This window comes from Zosterops lateralis, assembly GCF_965231275.1.
Source record: "Zosterops lateralis genome assembly, chromosome: 9".
NCBI lineage: Eukaryota > Metazoa > Chordata > Aves > Passeriformes > Zosteropidae > Zosterops > Zosterops lateralis.
The window spans coordinates 16,777,758-16,795,903 of NC_139769.1; the positions used below are offsets into that span (position 1 = coordinate 16,777,758).

General features: G+C 35.6%; 1 protein-coding gene across 3 annotated transcripts; it reads right to left on the minus strand.

The window, feature by feature from the left end:
• Positions 1–23: 23 nt before the first annotated feature.
• On the minus strand, positions 24–18,031 carry GLMN (glomulin, FKBP associated protein). 3 transcript variants are annotated; one of them, XM_083868053.1, is made up of 19 exons: positions 17,988–18,031; positions 16,543–16,658; positions 15,953–16,078; positions 14,428–14,547; positions 13,303–13,411; positions 11,839–12,085; positions 11,269–11,368; positions 10,083–10,270; positions 9,550–9,603; positions 8,713–8,743; positions 8,251–8,340; positions 7,664–7,705; positions 7,416–7,489; positions 7,023–7,107; positions 6,134–6,243; positions 4,879–4,942; positions 2,725–2,848; positions 1,273–1,355; positions 24–1,136 (listed from the first exon to the last, which is right to left on the minus strand). In XM_083868053.1, exons 2-19 carry the CDS (start codon positions 16,606–16,608, stop codon positions 1,029–1,031), a joined length of 1,821 nt encoding a protein of 606 aa, XP_083724179.1. In that variant the 5' UTR covers positions 16,609–16,658; positions 17,988–18,031; the 3' UTR covers positions 24–1,028. The 3 variants fall into 3 exon arrangements, with proteins under 3 accessions (XP_083724179.1, XP_083724180.1, XP_083724178.1); XM_083868054.1 differs by lacking the exon at positions 17,988–18,031 and adding an exon at positions 17,839–17,955 and having other exon boundaries at positions 6,134–6,240; XM_083868052.1 differs by lacking the exon at positions 17,988–18,031 and adding an exon at positions 17,839–17,955.
• Between the last annotated feature and the right edge of the window lie 115 nt (positions 18,032–18,146).

The following is an 18,146-nucleotide window of genomic DNA, read 5'->3' on the forward strand; positions in this document are numbered from 1 at the left end:
TATTTATAAATAGAATTGCTACATTTTAAACAAAATATAGAATGTTCTTAAAAATATAGTTACATTTCGAAAGACTACATACAACATATGCATTTGGAATTAAAATTCATATTAAATAGCTGTACAGTGAAAAATATACTTGATACCAAATGTTCTTTCTAGGGAGGGCAAAAAAGTAGTTTAGCTGCACTATAGAAAAGTCATCTGTATTTTTAACTTGATTCTGACCTTACAGGCTCATCTGTTTATTAATAATTCCCCAAAATATTACCTATATCTTAAGAAAAACTGTATGATTAAAGATAAGGATGATCAAAACAATTTCAAAATACAGGTATCCCTAAAAACAGCAGCTGTATTGTATGCAACCTTACACTGTTTCTTAAATTCAAGTATTATCTGTTATGTTACTAAGTTCTAACATGCTATTTGGCTCCAAGTTGATGTATTTTTCTTTAAACCTGGTTTCCTTTGCCCCTTCCAATAGTGTTTTTACTATTTATAGATAGTATATTCTATACTGTTATCTACCTGTACCTTACAGTCCTGTCTGCAAATAGAGAAGCTTGTCTGTCAACATTAAAATGTGCTAATAAAAATATGTTTAAACAGGGCTTTTTAATTAATGGTTCTTCAATCACTTGATAAAATTCTTTGTAATTCACACCACCAGTCAGCAACTATTACCCAACAACTTCTGAAAATTAAACAAAATAAATGCCTAACCATACCTCCTTGCCATGGAAGAGAGGAACACACCCCTGCTTTGGTTTTTAGTTTCTGAATTAAAGAAAAAACATCTAATTCTGAAGAGGAGTAAATAGACCATATCTACAAACCACATGCAACAAGAGCAAAAGAAAATAAAAAAGAACAGCAACAAGACTTATGAAGGGCTGCATTTGCAGTTCTTCTGGAGGCCACTCTAAATTGCTCTTCTTTAAAGGGCCGTAGCTTCCCTTGTAACTGAAGTCTCGTAGTCCAAATGACTTTTTCAGGAGTATGTTAATTCAAACACTTCAGCTGCCTTAACTATTTTCATCCATTACAGCTTTTGTTTTCACTTCAATGAGTTCTTCTACTCGAGCTAGAACACTTTCTATTAAATCAAATGTGAAGAGAGCTGAGTGTAAAACCTGAAATGACAAGAAGGATGAGTGTTATTTTTATTAGATTTTTTTTTACCTATTTTAGTTACTTTTATCTCCACATTGGAAAAAAAAAAAAAAAAAGTCAGTATTTCTGAGTGACTGAAGGGAAGTGCAAACTTACTTGAAGCTGCATTCCAGTAGTCATGGGCTGCATCTTTTCCCCACTGACAGTTAGAGAGCAAACTGTATTAGAACTCTGTGCCTCTGTAGAAGAAAACATGAAGAAACCAACATGACTCTTAGAATTAAAAGAATATTCAAAATATAAGCATTTCATGACAGTAATTGTTAAGAACAGAAATGTAGGGATTGACAGAGGGTGCTGAACATTAAGAGGAAGACAGTTGGAGCTGGATGATCTCTTTATACTTTGTACGCCTACATCACTGAACAGGCAAGATCTGCAACTGGAACCAATTTTATAGAGCTCACATGCTCTTTGAATAGAAAAATAAAATGTTATCTGGCACAGTTTTGATACGATTTTATTATCTCCACATCCACGGAGATAGTAGGAGGTTCTTTAGCTTGGCTCAATGAATCCAGACATTAAATATTTAATTTATTAAGAAAAGGCTGCATGCTTCTCTTTTTCAGACAGATTACTTGCAGCAGGCTAAACTACAAGGACAGGTCTGAAAAATTAGGGGAAAACCTCTCACATTCAGACCACATATTTGAAATTCAATGTAATGCTTACAAAGATTAAACACTAAGGAAGAAAGCTAAACCATTTACTCTTACAAGTTAGATGTTCTCTCCCGAACTCAAATCTCTTTCTACTTTGTTGAAGGCTAGATAAGTGTAAGAGGGACTTAAGAAAAAGCTTCCTGATTAATTTTGAAGGATTCCCTTTAGAAAGATATCCACAGGTTTTCTTGAGAAAAAAATCCCCTTCCTTGCCTCATAAGTACATAGTTTGCAAAGGAAGAGGATAAGACCAGAGGCAAAAAGCTGTATTGACATTTTTAGTAGCAGACACAAATTCCTTGGGCTATCTTAATTATACTGCAGACCACAAGGAACAGAGGATCTGACATACAGAGAGATTGCCTAAAGCAGCTACAGCTCTTGTGCCCTGTGCAATGTGTCTGCTTAACCCAGAGCAGAATCTGATTCTGTGTGTCAGATTAAAAAAAATAAGGTATTAAAAGAAAATGAATGTAATGCTTCAGGCTTTAGAGACCACTGTGACTTATTTTTTCCTCTTGTTAACCCTCCCACACCTGGTATGAAACCTAAGGATTATCTGTTCAGAGAAACTAAGTTTCTCCTTTGTAATATTAAAATCAAAAGGATAAATGCAGAACAAGTTCTGAAGGTCTTCATGTGACAGTTCTGTCACGTTTCCATAAAATTTACAAATGTGATGACAGGTAAGTTCAGATTTTTCTGATCAATTATGAAAAAATTTAATACATCAACTACGGAATTATTATTTGAAGTCTGGAATTGTGGCAACAGTTAAATAAAACCTGATCTATGCAGCATTCACCAATTCTCCATTTCCAAAGAATTACCAAAGTTTCTAGATATGAACAAAGCTGATAACAAAAAACCAACAAAAACTTACCTTTTCTGTTTTCTTTCTTATTTTTTATTTCTGCTTCATAATGTGCTTTTGACATGTTGAGTCCTACACGCAGTGGTTTTAAGAAATTCTGCTCTATCTTGCCAAGTGTGGTCCATACACCAGTCTGGTCAAACAGAACAGAGAAGGTTACAAAACAGTTTTAATGCAGCACTGCAAGGCTAAGCTTTTGAGCACAAGTTTTTTGACTAGTCTTTATAACACACACTCCTGTAAGCGGGAGGAAAAGAGAAAAAAATATTTCAGATGCATGCACATAAGCATGAACAGCATTGTGATGGATATTTAAGCTCCTCTTCCTCTCCCTTACATGTTTTGTTGGTTGGCTGATGAAGTAGTCAAAAAAAAGAAGGGTGCAGAGGGAGGGAGGACTTAGTGTGTAGATTGGTAACTACAGCAATGGAAATGCACATTTTCAGCTTGCTCTTGTAAGCAAAGGTGAAAGAATCTTGATGTGTCAGAGGGGAAGTTCCAGGCCCTTTCTCAGGCTAGAATCTCTGCCGCAAGGAAATGGCAATTGTAGGCTCCTCTCAGATAAATCAGCAGTAAAACAGAACAAATACTTCAATTAACATTCCTGAATTAACACTGAACTCTGATGTCAAATGAAAGTTGTGACAGATATCACACTTCCCAAATGTCTATATTGCATTTTAAAAGCATTTTAAGAATGTTACTGGATTTGCTACTCTCCCATCCTTCATCACAGCAGCCACAGTGACAACAAAATTCTCCCCAGTCTGACCTGGTAGAAAGAATGAGTTTACAATAAAGGCACTCAGGAAGCAGGAGGTGCAAGGAAAAGATGCTCAAAACCAACGCTGTTCAGGGTTACAGAGAGGAAAATAGGACTGGGTTTGCTATAGAAGGAAAAAAATACAAAGCAGCCTTTGTGTCCTTGTATATAGGAGCCATTTATACAACTCTTTTCTTCAGGCAGTATCCTCAAAGGGCAGAATAAGGATGATAAAAATAAGAATTTTCAGTGTTGAATACAATGAATCCACTAATGACAGTGGAAAATGTACCAAATTTTAATACTAAATGGCACAGTTAACAGTTCAAATAAGAAGAACAGTAATTACTTCCACCAGAATGTGGCTAAAAAAGGAACTTTCTAGAAAAAGGCTTATTTTTAAACTTGATTAATGAAAATGCTTGTTACACAGCAATAAAAATATCTGAACTGACATGAAAGGAGGCATTTTCTTTCTGCCTCACTTGCACTGTATGAAGAGAGACAGGGAGGAAGTCAAGAAGAACTGACAGAGGCTAAATTTAAGGGAAAATCTTCAGAAGATGTGATGCTATTTTTTCTCAAACTGTATGGACATTCTTTTTCCCAGGTACTAGACAGCAGTGTTAGAGCAGCTGAGTGCTACTACATGTCTTTTTTTATTAAGAATAAAAGAGGAATTCTTACTTTTCTTACAAAGCTATATATATGCATGTAACTGAGTAGACCATTATGAGTACTTAAATAGTAATCACCCCTTAAATATGACAACCAGATACAGTTTACCAATATTAACTAATTACATAAATAGTGAAATAGAAATGCACCCACCACTATTTTTGCTTTTCATTTTCATTATGGTTTCAGCAATCAGTACAGGTTATTTCACTGTTATTCTACTTAGATTAGTAACATTATTAGGCACTTAAAAATTTATTCCTAGATCTCAAATTAATCTAAAAGCAGATCAGAATGTTTTTATGTATTTTAGAAACCAGAAAATTATATTATTGTATTATTCTTGCTATGAAGAAATCCAGTTGGAGGTTTGAGGGATATCAGCAAATAAATAAGCAAAAATAAGCAACTTTTTCATTTGGGAATACTTGTTGGATATGTGATTTTCTGGTGGCATACACTAATGTTATGGACATAGATCACAGTTCAACAGCCAGAGTGAAAGGATTAATTTGTTTATAGAACAGTATATATGCAAACAATTCCATCAAAACAAAGGAACATATCACATATTTCCTAATGTCTTAAAAAAGCATCACTTCTGGGGAACTAAGCATTGCAAAGAAAAATGCAAACCCCATGTTTTTTGAATCAAGGATAACAGAGTTCATGTGAATCCACCTCTCAGCTAATCAATCATTTTCAAATCAAATAGTACGTACTTGATTGTCACTTTCACAATCCTTAATGACTAAGTATCTCAGCAGATTTAATGATGCCATAATCCTGTGAATTAAAAACATACAGATACCTATTACCAGGGTAGTAATTTTAATTGTCCATTAGCCAGACATGCTAGGAATATCCATTTGTACAAAAAGCAACCACCCATCTGTTGAGCAGCACAGCTCCACCTAGAGCACCAGTGTGCAATGACTGCTGTACAAAAGCTTACACTGCAAGGAAACCTGAAACTGTCATCAGACTGGGGAAGGCTGGTGATGCTGAGGGAAAGACTTCTCTCAAGAGACATAACCTTATGACAGAATTTATAGTATGTATCACTGGTGATCCGAAGTTGATTTGAAACTAGTGTGACAATTTTCTTTATTACTGTACTGAATTTTTACTTTTGAGCGTGTTTTTAAAATAATTGGGGTTTGCTTTTGTTTAACAATATTTTTGAGCAGAAATCACTGATTTTTTTTTTCCAGATAACAAGTACAATTAAATATCATACTTCTGGGCTTTTTAAAGCAAGTATATGTCCATCTGGACATTATCTCCCCACTGATTTACAAGCCCAAGCATCATCATATTATCATGCAGGAAGACTTACCCTATTACATAAGATTTTTCAGACACATTTTGGGGTTTTTTTGTTTTTAAAATGCAATTATTTACTGTTCAGATAGATCTGTAATCCTACTCATGAGATGTCGTCCCTGAATTTCTTAGTTTCAAAGTGTTTGAGTCTTTGCAGCAGTTTCTCACGCTGCTTCATGTAAACAATATGTATTCTTAGAATTTATCTCTATGTTTTGCATTCTTGTTCTCTGAGAGAGAACTTGACTGATGGTCATATTGACCAATGGAGTCAGGAGGTTGTAACCTCCTTGGGCCAATCTTGGCCCTCTGTACAAAATGTATATAAGCCCTTAGAGTCAGATAATAAAAAGCTTTCCATGTTTCAACAAGCTGCTGACTGCTGTCCCTCTGTCAAGGTCCACTCCCACGTCACAACGTTTTGCCCCTCTAAAAGCCGTGAGGTAACAATGAGATACTGGATTCCCAGTAGCAACCTGTGAAACTCCCTCAAAGATGCCTTGCACCATAGGTTGATAATTGTTATTCCCCTATATCATTAGACATCACACCACATTGCTTTTATTCCCCAGCTGCTTCTGTAGTAAGGTAGTTTAAAGTCTTTTTTTAATAATGAAGAAAGGAGAAAAGCTTTTAACTGTTAAAACTCACCTGTCTGAGTTTTGCAGAAGATCGGTCTCAGCACCTTCTGGAAGTGAAAGTACTAAATCTAGAAGGGAGATCAGGTGATGTCCTGTAAACCAAATGTTGTCATACTCCTTCTGAGAAAAAGATACAGGAAGTTCAGCTGAGTGCAAAATTTAGGTCTTAAATAAAGTAACAATAACTTGCATAAAACAGAAAGTTAAAAAAAAAAAAAAAAACACTGGAAGAAATGTTTTCTAATATTGACCTGTGACTGGAGTACACAAACCAGCCTCTTCAGAATTTTAATATTGTATTTTTGACAGCCAGGAAAGAAATGGAAGAAATGTAGTAAGAGAATTCTGAAGTTGCATAGAAAAAAGTTAATCATTTAGTTTTAATTAATTTTCCCAACTTTCTGGTATAATTATTATAAAATATGAGATTAAAATGGCTTTGATCTAGCCAAGCCCTTCCTGATGGATTTATTATTTGCAAAGCACTCATAATAAAATGCTGACTGTCATCATAAAAGCAAAGAAAAAATTAATAATTCTATCTGGACTGTAATATTTGAATTATATTTTAAAAATTAGGAACTGTGGGGATAAAACAATATACTGAGCAGTTGCACTTTAAGAAAGAAATGTATTTTCAAGCACAGAAAAGATAATAACTTTGTAGCAAAATACAGTAAGACGATGCAATTAAAAATACAACTATAAAATTATAACCTAAATATGCACAGACAAAAAAGCCTAAGTAATGTTTTTAATAAAATTTTCTAATCTTTTTTATATTTTCAAAGTGGATTTCTTTTAATACATTACTCAAAGTTTAAGTTGTAGACATTTTCTCAACATCACACTGATAGAATTTTGAGAAGGTAACTTGGTTTTTATTGGTAACATCTCACCGTTGAAGCTAAGTGAATCTGATCTTTTATATTTTTAATTATGTATCCTTCCACACCAGCATGGTTGCTTGTCTTCAGTAAACACCTTCAAACAAACAAAGCAAAGATATTATCTCTTTAAAGCTGCCCATAGAGTTAGCTGAAAACTTAGATAACATTCCTTAAGTGGGAGTTTTACCACAGAATAGTATGACTATGTAACCTTTAAACACTGCCTTACATAAGACAGGTAATTTTGTATGAGGCAAATGAAATTCATTATTTATCAAAAAATTAACACAGTAAAATTAATGTGGCTTCTCAGATAGAAATTGTGTCAGAAATCATTGTATTGATGCACTTAAGCTGCACTAGGGCTGATATTACACAATCTACAGTAACTTGGATGCATACCTGAATAACGTGTATTTTCCCTCTGTATCAAACTTGTCTATGAACAACTGCAAAATATTTAAACTCTTCTTTCTCTAAAGAAAACAGAAATATTTATAATTATAAATAAATAAATGTTTATTTATTCTGTTTATCATGTTTATGATAAATAGAAATGTTTATCATGTTTATTATTCATGTTTATGAATTCTAAAAAAAAATAATTCATCATTCAGAATCCAACTGGTTCTGTAGGCCACTTAACATACCATATGCTCCATGGGACAAAGGGTCATAATTTTCACCAAATCCTGCAGTCAGAAAAAGGAGATACAATTTACAATTACATACAGATTATTATATTACATCACACTGACTAAAATCTACCCAAGACTTTAAAATATGAACCAAACAAAAAACCCACAGCACACTTGAGAATGTCTCGGTGATTACAGAAGATTCTCATCAGAGAAATTCATGCTGCTTCAGTGGTCAAAATCCCTGGGCTGATCCACAAGAACACTATTCCTGTACTCTTGGTTCCAGGTAAGAATGTAGCCAAGCAGCAGATAGGCAAGGAGGAGACAAAAACAAGCAAGCACCACCTTTCAGCTAAGATCTGTGCCCACCTGCTTCAGTAACCTGTACATACACTGGGTATATTTTAATTGTCACTGAAACTTCATGCTGCAGCAGGTAGGAAAGAATCAATTCTGTATACAGGACACTGAAGGTTTCAATTTAACGGCACAGTGTATAAAGGTCCAGTAAGATGCCCTCTCTCAAACACCTAGAGGACAGCTAGGTGTTATTTCTGATCAAACTTTGAAGACTTCTGTACACTGTTTCTTATTACCTGAGGTACATTTATGAAGTCCCTGAATTCTAAATAGTGATGCAGAAGGCTGTTATCTTCCATTCTCAATAAACAGCTCTCAAACAGATCCTGCAGGTGGGGAAAAGAAAAGAAAGATGCCAACAGTATGCACATATACAGGACATTGATCTATCAGCTTAACATTTCATGGCTAAAACACCCTTCACTCATAAATCCTCATTCAGATATTGCAAGTTCTAAGCAGCTGCAATTATAAGTGATAACTGTAATTTAAACGTTTATACAGGACTGTGAAGTTCAATAAATACAGGTATTTGTAACACTGAAGAATACTTAATTAAGCCTCAAAATATTTCTGGAACTATTATCTGAACTATCAGTTATACCTCTTTGAGAGGGGGAAACAAAGTTTTACTGTTCCTTAAACTGAAAAACTAAAACTTTTGAACATTGAAAATTTAATTTAAGAAAACAACTTACAAGTCCTTTAGATAATACAGATTCTTCTGTTCTAGAAAAAAAAATCAAATTTAAGTTGTTAATTTAAAAGACAGTTGATATTTTAAAAGAAATAGTAGAACAGAGGTGAACAAGAACTTTTCCCTCCACAATTTTCCTTCTATTTTAAAAATATTGATTCTTCATTACTCTTCCCAAAGATCTTTACAATAAACTTGCTGATGAGAAACTGAACATTAGACTCATCTCTTCATAGTCAAAAAATAACATTTTTTCCCCTCAGTATTTATACATGCTCAAAAGCAGTGTCATCTCCCACAAGTATTGAGACACTGATTACCAAAGAAAATGGAATGATGAGCTGTCAGAATAGGAAACTTGCCTTCCATAGCAGTGCTAGAAGCTACTTGGTAACATGGCTGCTTATGGAAGGTGAAATAATCACAACATATAGAAAAGTTCGGTTTCCTTTAAAAACCTGACCTTTAATCATTTTGCATATCATGTCAGAATACATTCAAATAAATATTTTCCCAATAGTTACCTTTGGTAATTATTGTTATAGAAGGGCAAGTAACTATACACTCTAATTATTCTACATGTGTTTAAACTATTAATTTTACATTTTCAGAATAAAGTTTCTAAAAATGGAATCAGAATACACGATGAAAACAATACATAAATGTTTAGACAACTTCCGCTTCTTAGTAGGAGATGCCATCTTGTAGTGGAACTTGCCATTTTAATGCTCAAGTTTATAAACCTCCTCTGAACTTATCTATATTTCAAATTTGTTTTTATGCATTACTGTAAAAGATCACACCCATCACCTAGACCTGCAAATTCCACAAACCATACCTTTTCAGCAGCACTTCAATGTGTGTCATATTGCACAGCAGAAGGTATGAAGGACTAGAAGAGAAGAATCAGGCTACATTAAGCTGCATAAGCCATATACATTTGTAAGTAATTAATAGATTTGACAGGATTAGTATTCTTTTAAAAAATTCAAATTTCTTTCTAAAATTATTGATTTTTAAATAGACAAAAAGATCATAAGTCAAATCACTGTTAAGAACTCTTATGGGGAAACTGTCTATAGATATGTAAATGAACAATTAATACACATTAATTTTCAGCACATGACTAATCGTAATAGTTTCTTTTAAAGGACAGCTCATCTAAAAATAAACTATAATAGACTAATCTGCAGGACTATGTTCTTTGTATAACATAAATTATATAAAATATAAATGCATAAATGTTGACATAAAATTAATACTACTGAAATACAGTTTTCATTCATAACTGTTCACAAAGAAAGTTCTCTTCCACTCAGAAACAACCTTCAAAGTACAGACTTACAATAAGCAAGAAAGAATGGTTCTTACCTAAAAACCACTGGAAAGCATTCGACACTAAAGTGCTGAACAAAGATCAGATATGACAGACAGGCCAAAGAATCAGCGGAATTCTTTCGCTCCATATCTGCAAATTCCTGATCCTCCCAGTGTGGACTTTTGCTTTTGTGATGTACAAATATTAATGGTATCAATTCTCCTAAATTCCACAAAATGTCCTAAAAAATAGAAACAGATTTCCCATATTGCCTTTAAAACACCTGTATACCAATTAAGTTTTAAAGCTCTAACTGTATTTACATGCATTCTCTTGTACAGCATATGTATAAATTAATATAAATGTTATGGGTTTAATATATATATATATTAATATAAATACGTGATAGTTGTGATAGATGCACAAACACACACAAAAAAATCTTGGAGGAAAAATAAGCAGTGTTAGAAAAATGTTACTAAGCTAGCAAAGTCAAGCACACAGAAGTTAACAAAAGACAGAATGGAGACCATCTGCAAACTCCTGATTCGGCTCCTTCATCCTCAATGCTATGAGTAAAAACAGATTCATGGAAACATTCTGTCACAAAATCTCTGTTTTTCAGATCACAGAATACTCAGTTCTCGGTTTTTTCTCACTAATCAATATGGAACACAACATTTAGCTGCTAAAGGCAAGCCATGATTTAAAGTAAGATTTGCTTTGTATGGCCTTTCTTATGATGCACAACACAAGGAACACCTGCCATCTGTACATCAGAAACACTACAGTGGTTACCCCCTCGCACCCTTCATGTGGCTGAGGACATGGTATAGCTCCTCTTGTAGATATTACAGGAAAATGGGGAGATCAGGGTCAGCTCACTATTCTGCAGTTGTCCAAACCCAACATCCAGGATGGCACATTTTGGAAAATTAGGATTATGCAAGATGTCATACAGTCAAAGCACAACTTACTGACCCTAGCTTCAGCTCTTACTACCTAATGCCATAAACAGAAGTTTATCAATAAAGTGAAGAAAAGGTAACTCATAATTAGCATTAAAAACATGGTTTCAGACTGTGCCCAACAGGAAAGGCAGGATATATCTTACACAGCCCAGTAAGTCACCCCACTAACCAGTACAGAAATCAAAATGAGCACTAGAACAAGTTACAGGCAGTTGTGAACTAGACCACTGGTTCTGCACACTCTGTAATTAATTTTGACTGCACTCACTATAATTTCAGTTGCAAAATTCCGAAAAGGATGTTCCTCAATGCCCTCAAGTTGTTCAAGCTGAGCTGTCAATAATGGGAATTTCAGGCTTTTCATACAGCTGAAAAAGAAAGGGGTGGAATAAATCACCAATACAGTCATAAATACAGACTATGATTATGTCTTTGATGATGAAGAATAATGCCTACATTCATATCAGCTGCTGCTATTCAAGGTATTCCACGGAGAATAAAAAAATAAAAACCCAACATCCCCTGCAGAAGCATTACTTAGACTTCACCTCCAGACTATGATTATTCTCACTGTTATAAATTTGAGGAACAGAGGAATACCAACCCAGCTTCACAATGCAGCAACTAATAGTTCTTTATCATCTCCCTCTACTAAACAGGAAGCATAAATATACAAGGCCTATTTAGGGGTTCTGTGTCAAAATACCACATTAGTTAAATATATGTTGGCAGCATTATAAAAGACTAAAAGATTATTTATTTGCTCCCTATATAATAAATGCCAACTATTCATTTTGTTAAATTATAGGAACATATAACACAGACATAAAATGCTCACAATTTTATTAATTCTTCTTTCAGCTCCATATCATTGTATTCTGAGGACTTTTCCATATTTTTAACAACTTCATTCACGAAAGGTTTAGCAAAGTCCACCACTGCATTACAACACTGACAGAGACCAAGTTTATCTTCTTGTATTTGTTGTTTTGTATAAGGTACAGGTAAGGGAGTGAGCTGGTTCATGATCATGGCCAATGACAAACCCACTGAGTAGGCCTTCTTGTTCTGAAGTTTCAAAAGCACTGGGGGAAAAAAATAAAAGAGGGGAAAAGAAGAAAGAACATTTTGAGGCATTAAATTATTACTTACTTAGTAGAGGAAAACATGAAGAAAAACAACGTGATTAGGTAAGAAAACATTTTGTTTTCAGGGAAGGAGAGGGACTAATGCCTGAAATCACATGAGCAAATCCAGCAAGATTAAACATCATCACCTAGTTCAATATACTGCAATCAACATGGCCATATATTTGCAAATAACAAATACTAAATCTGTCACTTCAATGGCATTTCAATGGCACTTCAATCTGGCATTTCAATGTTCTTCCTTTCTCCACAGCACCAGGATAAGGACAAAAAAAAAAAAAAATCTGCTTTTCTAGAACTGGGCTAAGTAAAATGATACATATCTGAAAATGCATTTATTACTTGATTCCTTTTGTGCTTGGCAAAACCAGAGACAACAGCCCAGCTTTTCTGCTGAAAACTGACTGGTTTTTACTCTGTGACAAAAATAACAGAGCCTCTCCCAGACTGAGAAAGCAGCACCAGAGGCTCTCCACTTTAACTGGACTCAGTGTGGACTAATTGCAGATTGGCTTTCCAAAACCTATGTATTTCTCTTGTTAAATTCTAACATAATACAATAACATATCCTGGAGATTGCTACAATCAGACTTCAACTTGATACACAACACGTAATTTCATCTCACATAACAGAACAGAAACTACTGCTTGTCACCTACTTAGAGAGTGGCCAAACCCAACATTTTAAATTTTCATATGTAAGCTGGAATAACACTCTCCCCTCACCAATCAAGTATTTCAATGTGCTTCAATCAAAATAACAGTTTTATACTATAGAAAAATAGAATTGCATGTTTTTAAAGTCAAATAATGAAGAATTTCACAAATCCATGTGATTCCCTATTTCTGCAACAACAGTAGGAGTGCTTTACACCTCTAAATATAACTGTCATAGGACCACATTCTTATAAATGATGAAAAATAGCTGAATATTGCTTTTTCAACTGAAGCTATTAGTCCCATCTAAAATCTTTTTCTAACAGGCCAATCTAAGCATGAAATTTATGCCTTGTGTTATTTTGCAGAATATAATAGACTGTAAAGCTTGTCAGGACAGATGTATTATGAAACCATCCCAGCAAAGGCTAAACTAAATTGATAAATAAATGAGAAAATAATTTAATTCAGAAATCACACAATAAACTGATTCCCACCTGTCTGCAAAGGCTGAAGCAGTAACATGACAGTTTGACAGACTTGATCTCCAGAGGTCTGCTCAATCTGCTCAAGTAAACCCAAAAAAAGTTCCTTTGGATTGCACAGCTGCAAGAGAGAAACAATGCATATTTTTTAAATAACCATTAACAAAAAAAAATTAATCACATGCAAACTTCAATACAAATGTTCCTGAATGTCAAGAGAGAAGACGTGAACATCCAAGGTAAGACTCAAGAAAACAAATATGAAACAAGTACATGCCTACAATTAACATCTACTGAAAAGCATACTTGTGTGTACACTTTCATATGAGCTGGAAACATATAACAGTAAAAATTGACACTAAACCTGATTTTTATGGGCTGTATAAACAGTACCTTTGCAAAGTAATCCTTAGGAGCAGAGTGAGAAGTAGAATTTGAGTGTGAATTTAACTCAAGTACTAAAGCTTGCAAGTTGTTTTTGGAGTGCATAAATGAAAGAGAATGAGCTTTTTACAGGTTAAAACATTTTTCTGCCCCTACTCCAACAGAATCATCAGGTAATGATACAGATATTGAAGAAGGGTGAATGATTTAAGGAAAAGACTTTGCAGAGTGAGTCTCAGGAAAAGAGAACAATAAATTCTGTTTAGACACAGATAAGTGGGAAATGGCAAGGTCCTGCAGAATGGTTTTGAAACAACTGAAGAGAGAACATGAACAGAGAGACCTTGAATTAGATACTAGAGAACACATTTTGCAAAATACCGTAAGTTTTACTCGAGCTAGCTAACTCAGCTAAGACTGTGCCCTTTAGATCAACTTAGGTCATTTTAATGTGAAAACCACACCTCTGATGCTAAGCCTGCCACGTCCAAAGATCCCTACTCACTGAACATGTACCATGAATTTAAAATTCCCTGTACTTTTAAACTGAGGCAAGGGAACATTAAACTAAGAGCAGCTTATCCAAGCAGCAATGTAGATTCATTATGCAAATAATGTCAGAATCAAATTGTATAAATATTTGTGTAATTGGCCTTTGGTGTACTAGCTTCATGGATTAATGATCTAGCACCCCTTTTTGTGCAGAACTTCCCTAATATTGCTGTATCATAATCATGTATTTCAAAACCATACCTGTGCCAGCTGATCCAGTATCCTCAGGCAGTGTTCTCGTTTATCATCTTCTTGTTTATACATGAAAATACATCTAACAAGAGGAGAAATGAGATTCCAACCCATATTCTTGATGATAACCTAAAAAACAGATTTTCAGAGAATAAACCAAAACTGGATGTCTTCTAAACCCAGAAAGGTTGTATATATGAAGACCAAAAAGAACAATAGATCAATCAATGTCCTGGTTGTAACCATTGCTGTCACTGTCATTGAATATTTAGCAACTGTTACCATAATTTGACATACATTGTATTCTCTTCCCATACCTATAAACACAGCTGCATATTTTGTATAGTTTTCCTTTAATTATTAACATTGACATGTCAATATATACCCCTAAGTATCTATGACAATACATTTAAAACAAGACTGAGCAGAGTTGTGCTGAAAGAACACTTGGACAAATTATTCATGAGAGGACTGAAAACTTTCAGTTGTTACTCCAAACTCACAAAATTCAAAACCAGATCATGAACCTCATGTAAAAGATTGTGAACCCCATGTAACATTGCTAAAATATTCTACCCTTCACTTCCTTTCTGAACTTCCTATTTATCTCTCTTCAATTTGGTATACTGTCCCAGCATCCCCAATGCCCACAGACATTACTATTTCGAATTAGCATCAGCCTAGCTGGCTCCTACAGTTGGCCAATATTATTATATTCACTTGTGCTAGGCTGACCCCTGACAGCAACTAAGCACCCCTCAGCCGTTTGCTTGCTCTTGTCCCTCTGTGGGATGGGGGCAAGAGCCAAAAAACCTAAACAGAGTAACTCTGAAGATGAGATAAGGACAAAGTAATAAATGAAAGAAAAAACAGCAGGGCACAACAGGGGGAATGATGCAGACCAACTCCCACAAGGAAACCAATGCCCAGCCAGCCTCCAAGAACAGGTACTTTGGAATGGGTCCCCATCCACGTCTTTACTGCTGAGCACGATGTTGTACAGTGTGGAATCTCTCACTGCTTTCCCAGCTGTATCTCCTCCCAAATTCCCTGCTCAATGGGGGCAGAGAGAAAAACAGAGAAGGCCTTGATGCTACACAAGCACTGATCAGCAGTAGTTGAAACACTGGTGTATTATCATCACCTTTTCAGTCACTAATCTAAAACACAGCGCTGTGCAGACTTCCATGAAGAAAGCCAACTTCATCCCAGCCAGACCCAGTACAGCACCTGAAATCCCTGTCCTGCTGAAGTGAGACACTGTTGCTTTCTCCTAACTATGCTTTTCTGCTTCCTTTTCTCTTGGCTTCACTCACAGAAGAAGAGTTATTAATGGCTTTGTTAAGATTACTGTGACTTGGGTTTCTGTGAGCTACCTGAATACAGAATAACGTACACTTAACACAGGGCAACTTATTAGCTATTCATATGTACAGTCTTGCTCCACAGGGAAAGTAGCTCTCCCCTCTTAATAAGCAGTTTTATATTTAATGATGTAAATAAACAGTAATATGTAATGCAAACTTAAACTCACCTTGTTTTTCTCATTTTGAATTACTTCTAATAACTGAGCTGCATATCCATCTTCCAAACATTTCTGACCTGCTACCTGAAACAGGTTAAAATCTTCTCCTTTGAAATCAGCTTCTTCCAGAATTTGCTAGAAAGAAAATATGAATGTTTAACTCCATACTTATTAAAGTCAAATAAGAAATAAAAAATCCATACTTTCATTTCAAAATTAAATGTAGTATCATTGTAACTCTAATACATTTTTCACATATTAAAAAAGCTGCCAAGTTGCTACAGAAGACAAGGCAGTATTTCAATAGCACTAAGTCTAGACTACAGCATTCTGTTTGGAAGATGTGTTTTCTACAACAACCAGTTTTTGTTCCTAGGTACAAAAACACTTCCTTCTCCAAGAAGCAGAAATAATCAAGCATCCTGGGATAAGCACCACAGAGAAGTCAATGAAATATTGAGGCCAAACTCAGCTGCCCCATGAGGAGTTCTACTAACAGCTGACTTGTCTTTTGAGGTCATTTTGGCTTTAATTGCAATATCTGAAGAAAAACTCACACTCCTTACACTTGTTACTTCTAAGGAAAGAAAACTACTTACACATCTTTGTATTATGGCTTGAAGTTCATCAACTGCCATTATAGTGTGACTGTGTTCTTCTGGCATGAAAATTTATAAAGAGGGCAGTATTCTATCACACAAAGTTAAAACAGAGGCTGAAAAATAATCACATTATCAAAAAATGTTAATAGAGGAATAAGAACAATGTAGATAAATATTAAAACTACATAATTAGAAAATAGGGAAAATATATTTTTAGGAAGTGTATTCTATATTATTCTACTCCATGCATTTGAAGGAGACAGTATTACAGACAGGCAACAACCTGCATTCTATGTACAGGGAAACAGTGACTACTGTGGGAGCACACGTGGAAAACTGGAGCTAACACAGAGCAAGTCTGGCCTCACTGCACGCCAAGAGTGCACACCCATGACATTTTCTGTGACTGCTCTGACCAGAGGAGCTCCTGCTCAATCCACACTGGCACACACTAACCCGATGTCTGGCATGGGAAGGCACTGATCCAAACACCACACCAGTTTTTATCAACAGTCCAGTCAAGATTACATATACAGTTTCATTCACTTCTTTCTAGTGTCTAGGTTGGACTACTTCAGTGGCCTTTTACCTCTAGGTATTAAAATTCAAACTTTTCTTGCTAAAAACAACGAAGCTATACACTTGAGTAAAGTCAAGTATATACCAAGTTTTACATAGCCAGGACCATGAATTACAAACACAATCAAGCCTGGTTATCCCATGTGATATATCCTAGCAGCAGTCATAATCTTTATGGTTTTATGTTATGCCATGGGCCTAAACCTGGTTATATGATCACTGTGAGTGCCAATTACCCCTACACCTGGTTAATAAGGTAACTATTCATCCAAACACAGAAGTCTCCATGCAACGTCCTCAGCCTTTCCTCTTAGGCTTGACCAATGTGGTTGGGCTGACCTGGCCCAATCCCAGTGCACCTACAGGGGACAACACTGAAACAGCCAACCTATCGGGATGCTCACAAAACTTTAAAAGGCATCTCTGTGTCATCTTCTTTATTCAAAGAATAAACAACTCGCTTTCTACTCTTTATGGCCCATTTTGACAACTGTATGTCACTGAAACCTATCCTTTCTAGCCTGTCACTTTAACCCGGTCATTTCCACATACTTTCTTACCACACGTTATACTACTTAAGCTCTTCGTTTTACAGAATGTTACAAATCCCTCCAAAACAATTTAACATACTTCCGAACTGCAGTACAGTTGCATTTTCAGCCCTCGGTACCTTCCCAATGCCCTCACAGCCCGAAACGCGCCACAGGCCCCCACCGTGCTGTGCTGCTCCAGGATCTGCTGCCTGAGCTCGCAGATGGTCTCCGGCCTTAATACCTAATCCGGTTTCCAAGTGAATCCTTTAGGAGGTTTCAGCGGCAAGTGGACAGCATCTGAACCGTGTGAAACGTTCTATTAATACTCACCAAACTCCCTCCTAATAAGCAGACACCGCAACCCCTTCTCTGGGCGGCACCACACCCCGGCTGGGACGAAGAGGCTGCCAGCCTCAGCCCGTAACACTGAATTAAGAACCACAAGGGCACGGCAGCAGCTCACCTCAGCTCCCCAGCACCAGCCGAACC

Excerpts from the sequence above, each read along its gene's own strand:
- GLMN (XM_083868053.1), bottom strand. The coding sequence starts at position 16,608 with ATGCCAGAAGAACACAGTCACACTATAATGGCAGTTGATGAACTTCAA. Across the intron at positions 16,079-16,542 it reads AAGCCATAATACAAAGATGT|CAAATTCTGGAAGAAGCTGA; the intron begins GTAAGTAGTTTT and ends TTTTCTTTCTAG. Across the intron at positions 6,244-7,022 it reads AGATTCACTTAGCTTCAACG|AAGGAGTATGACAACATTTG; the intron begins GTGAGATGTTAC and ends TCTTTTTCTCAG.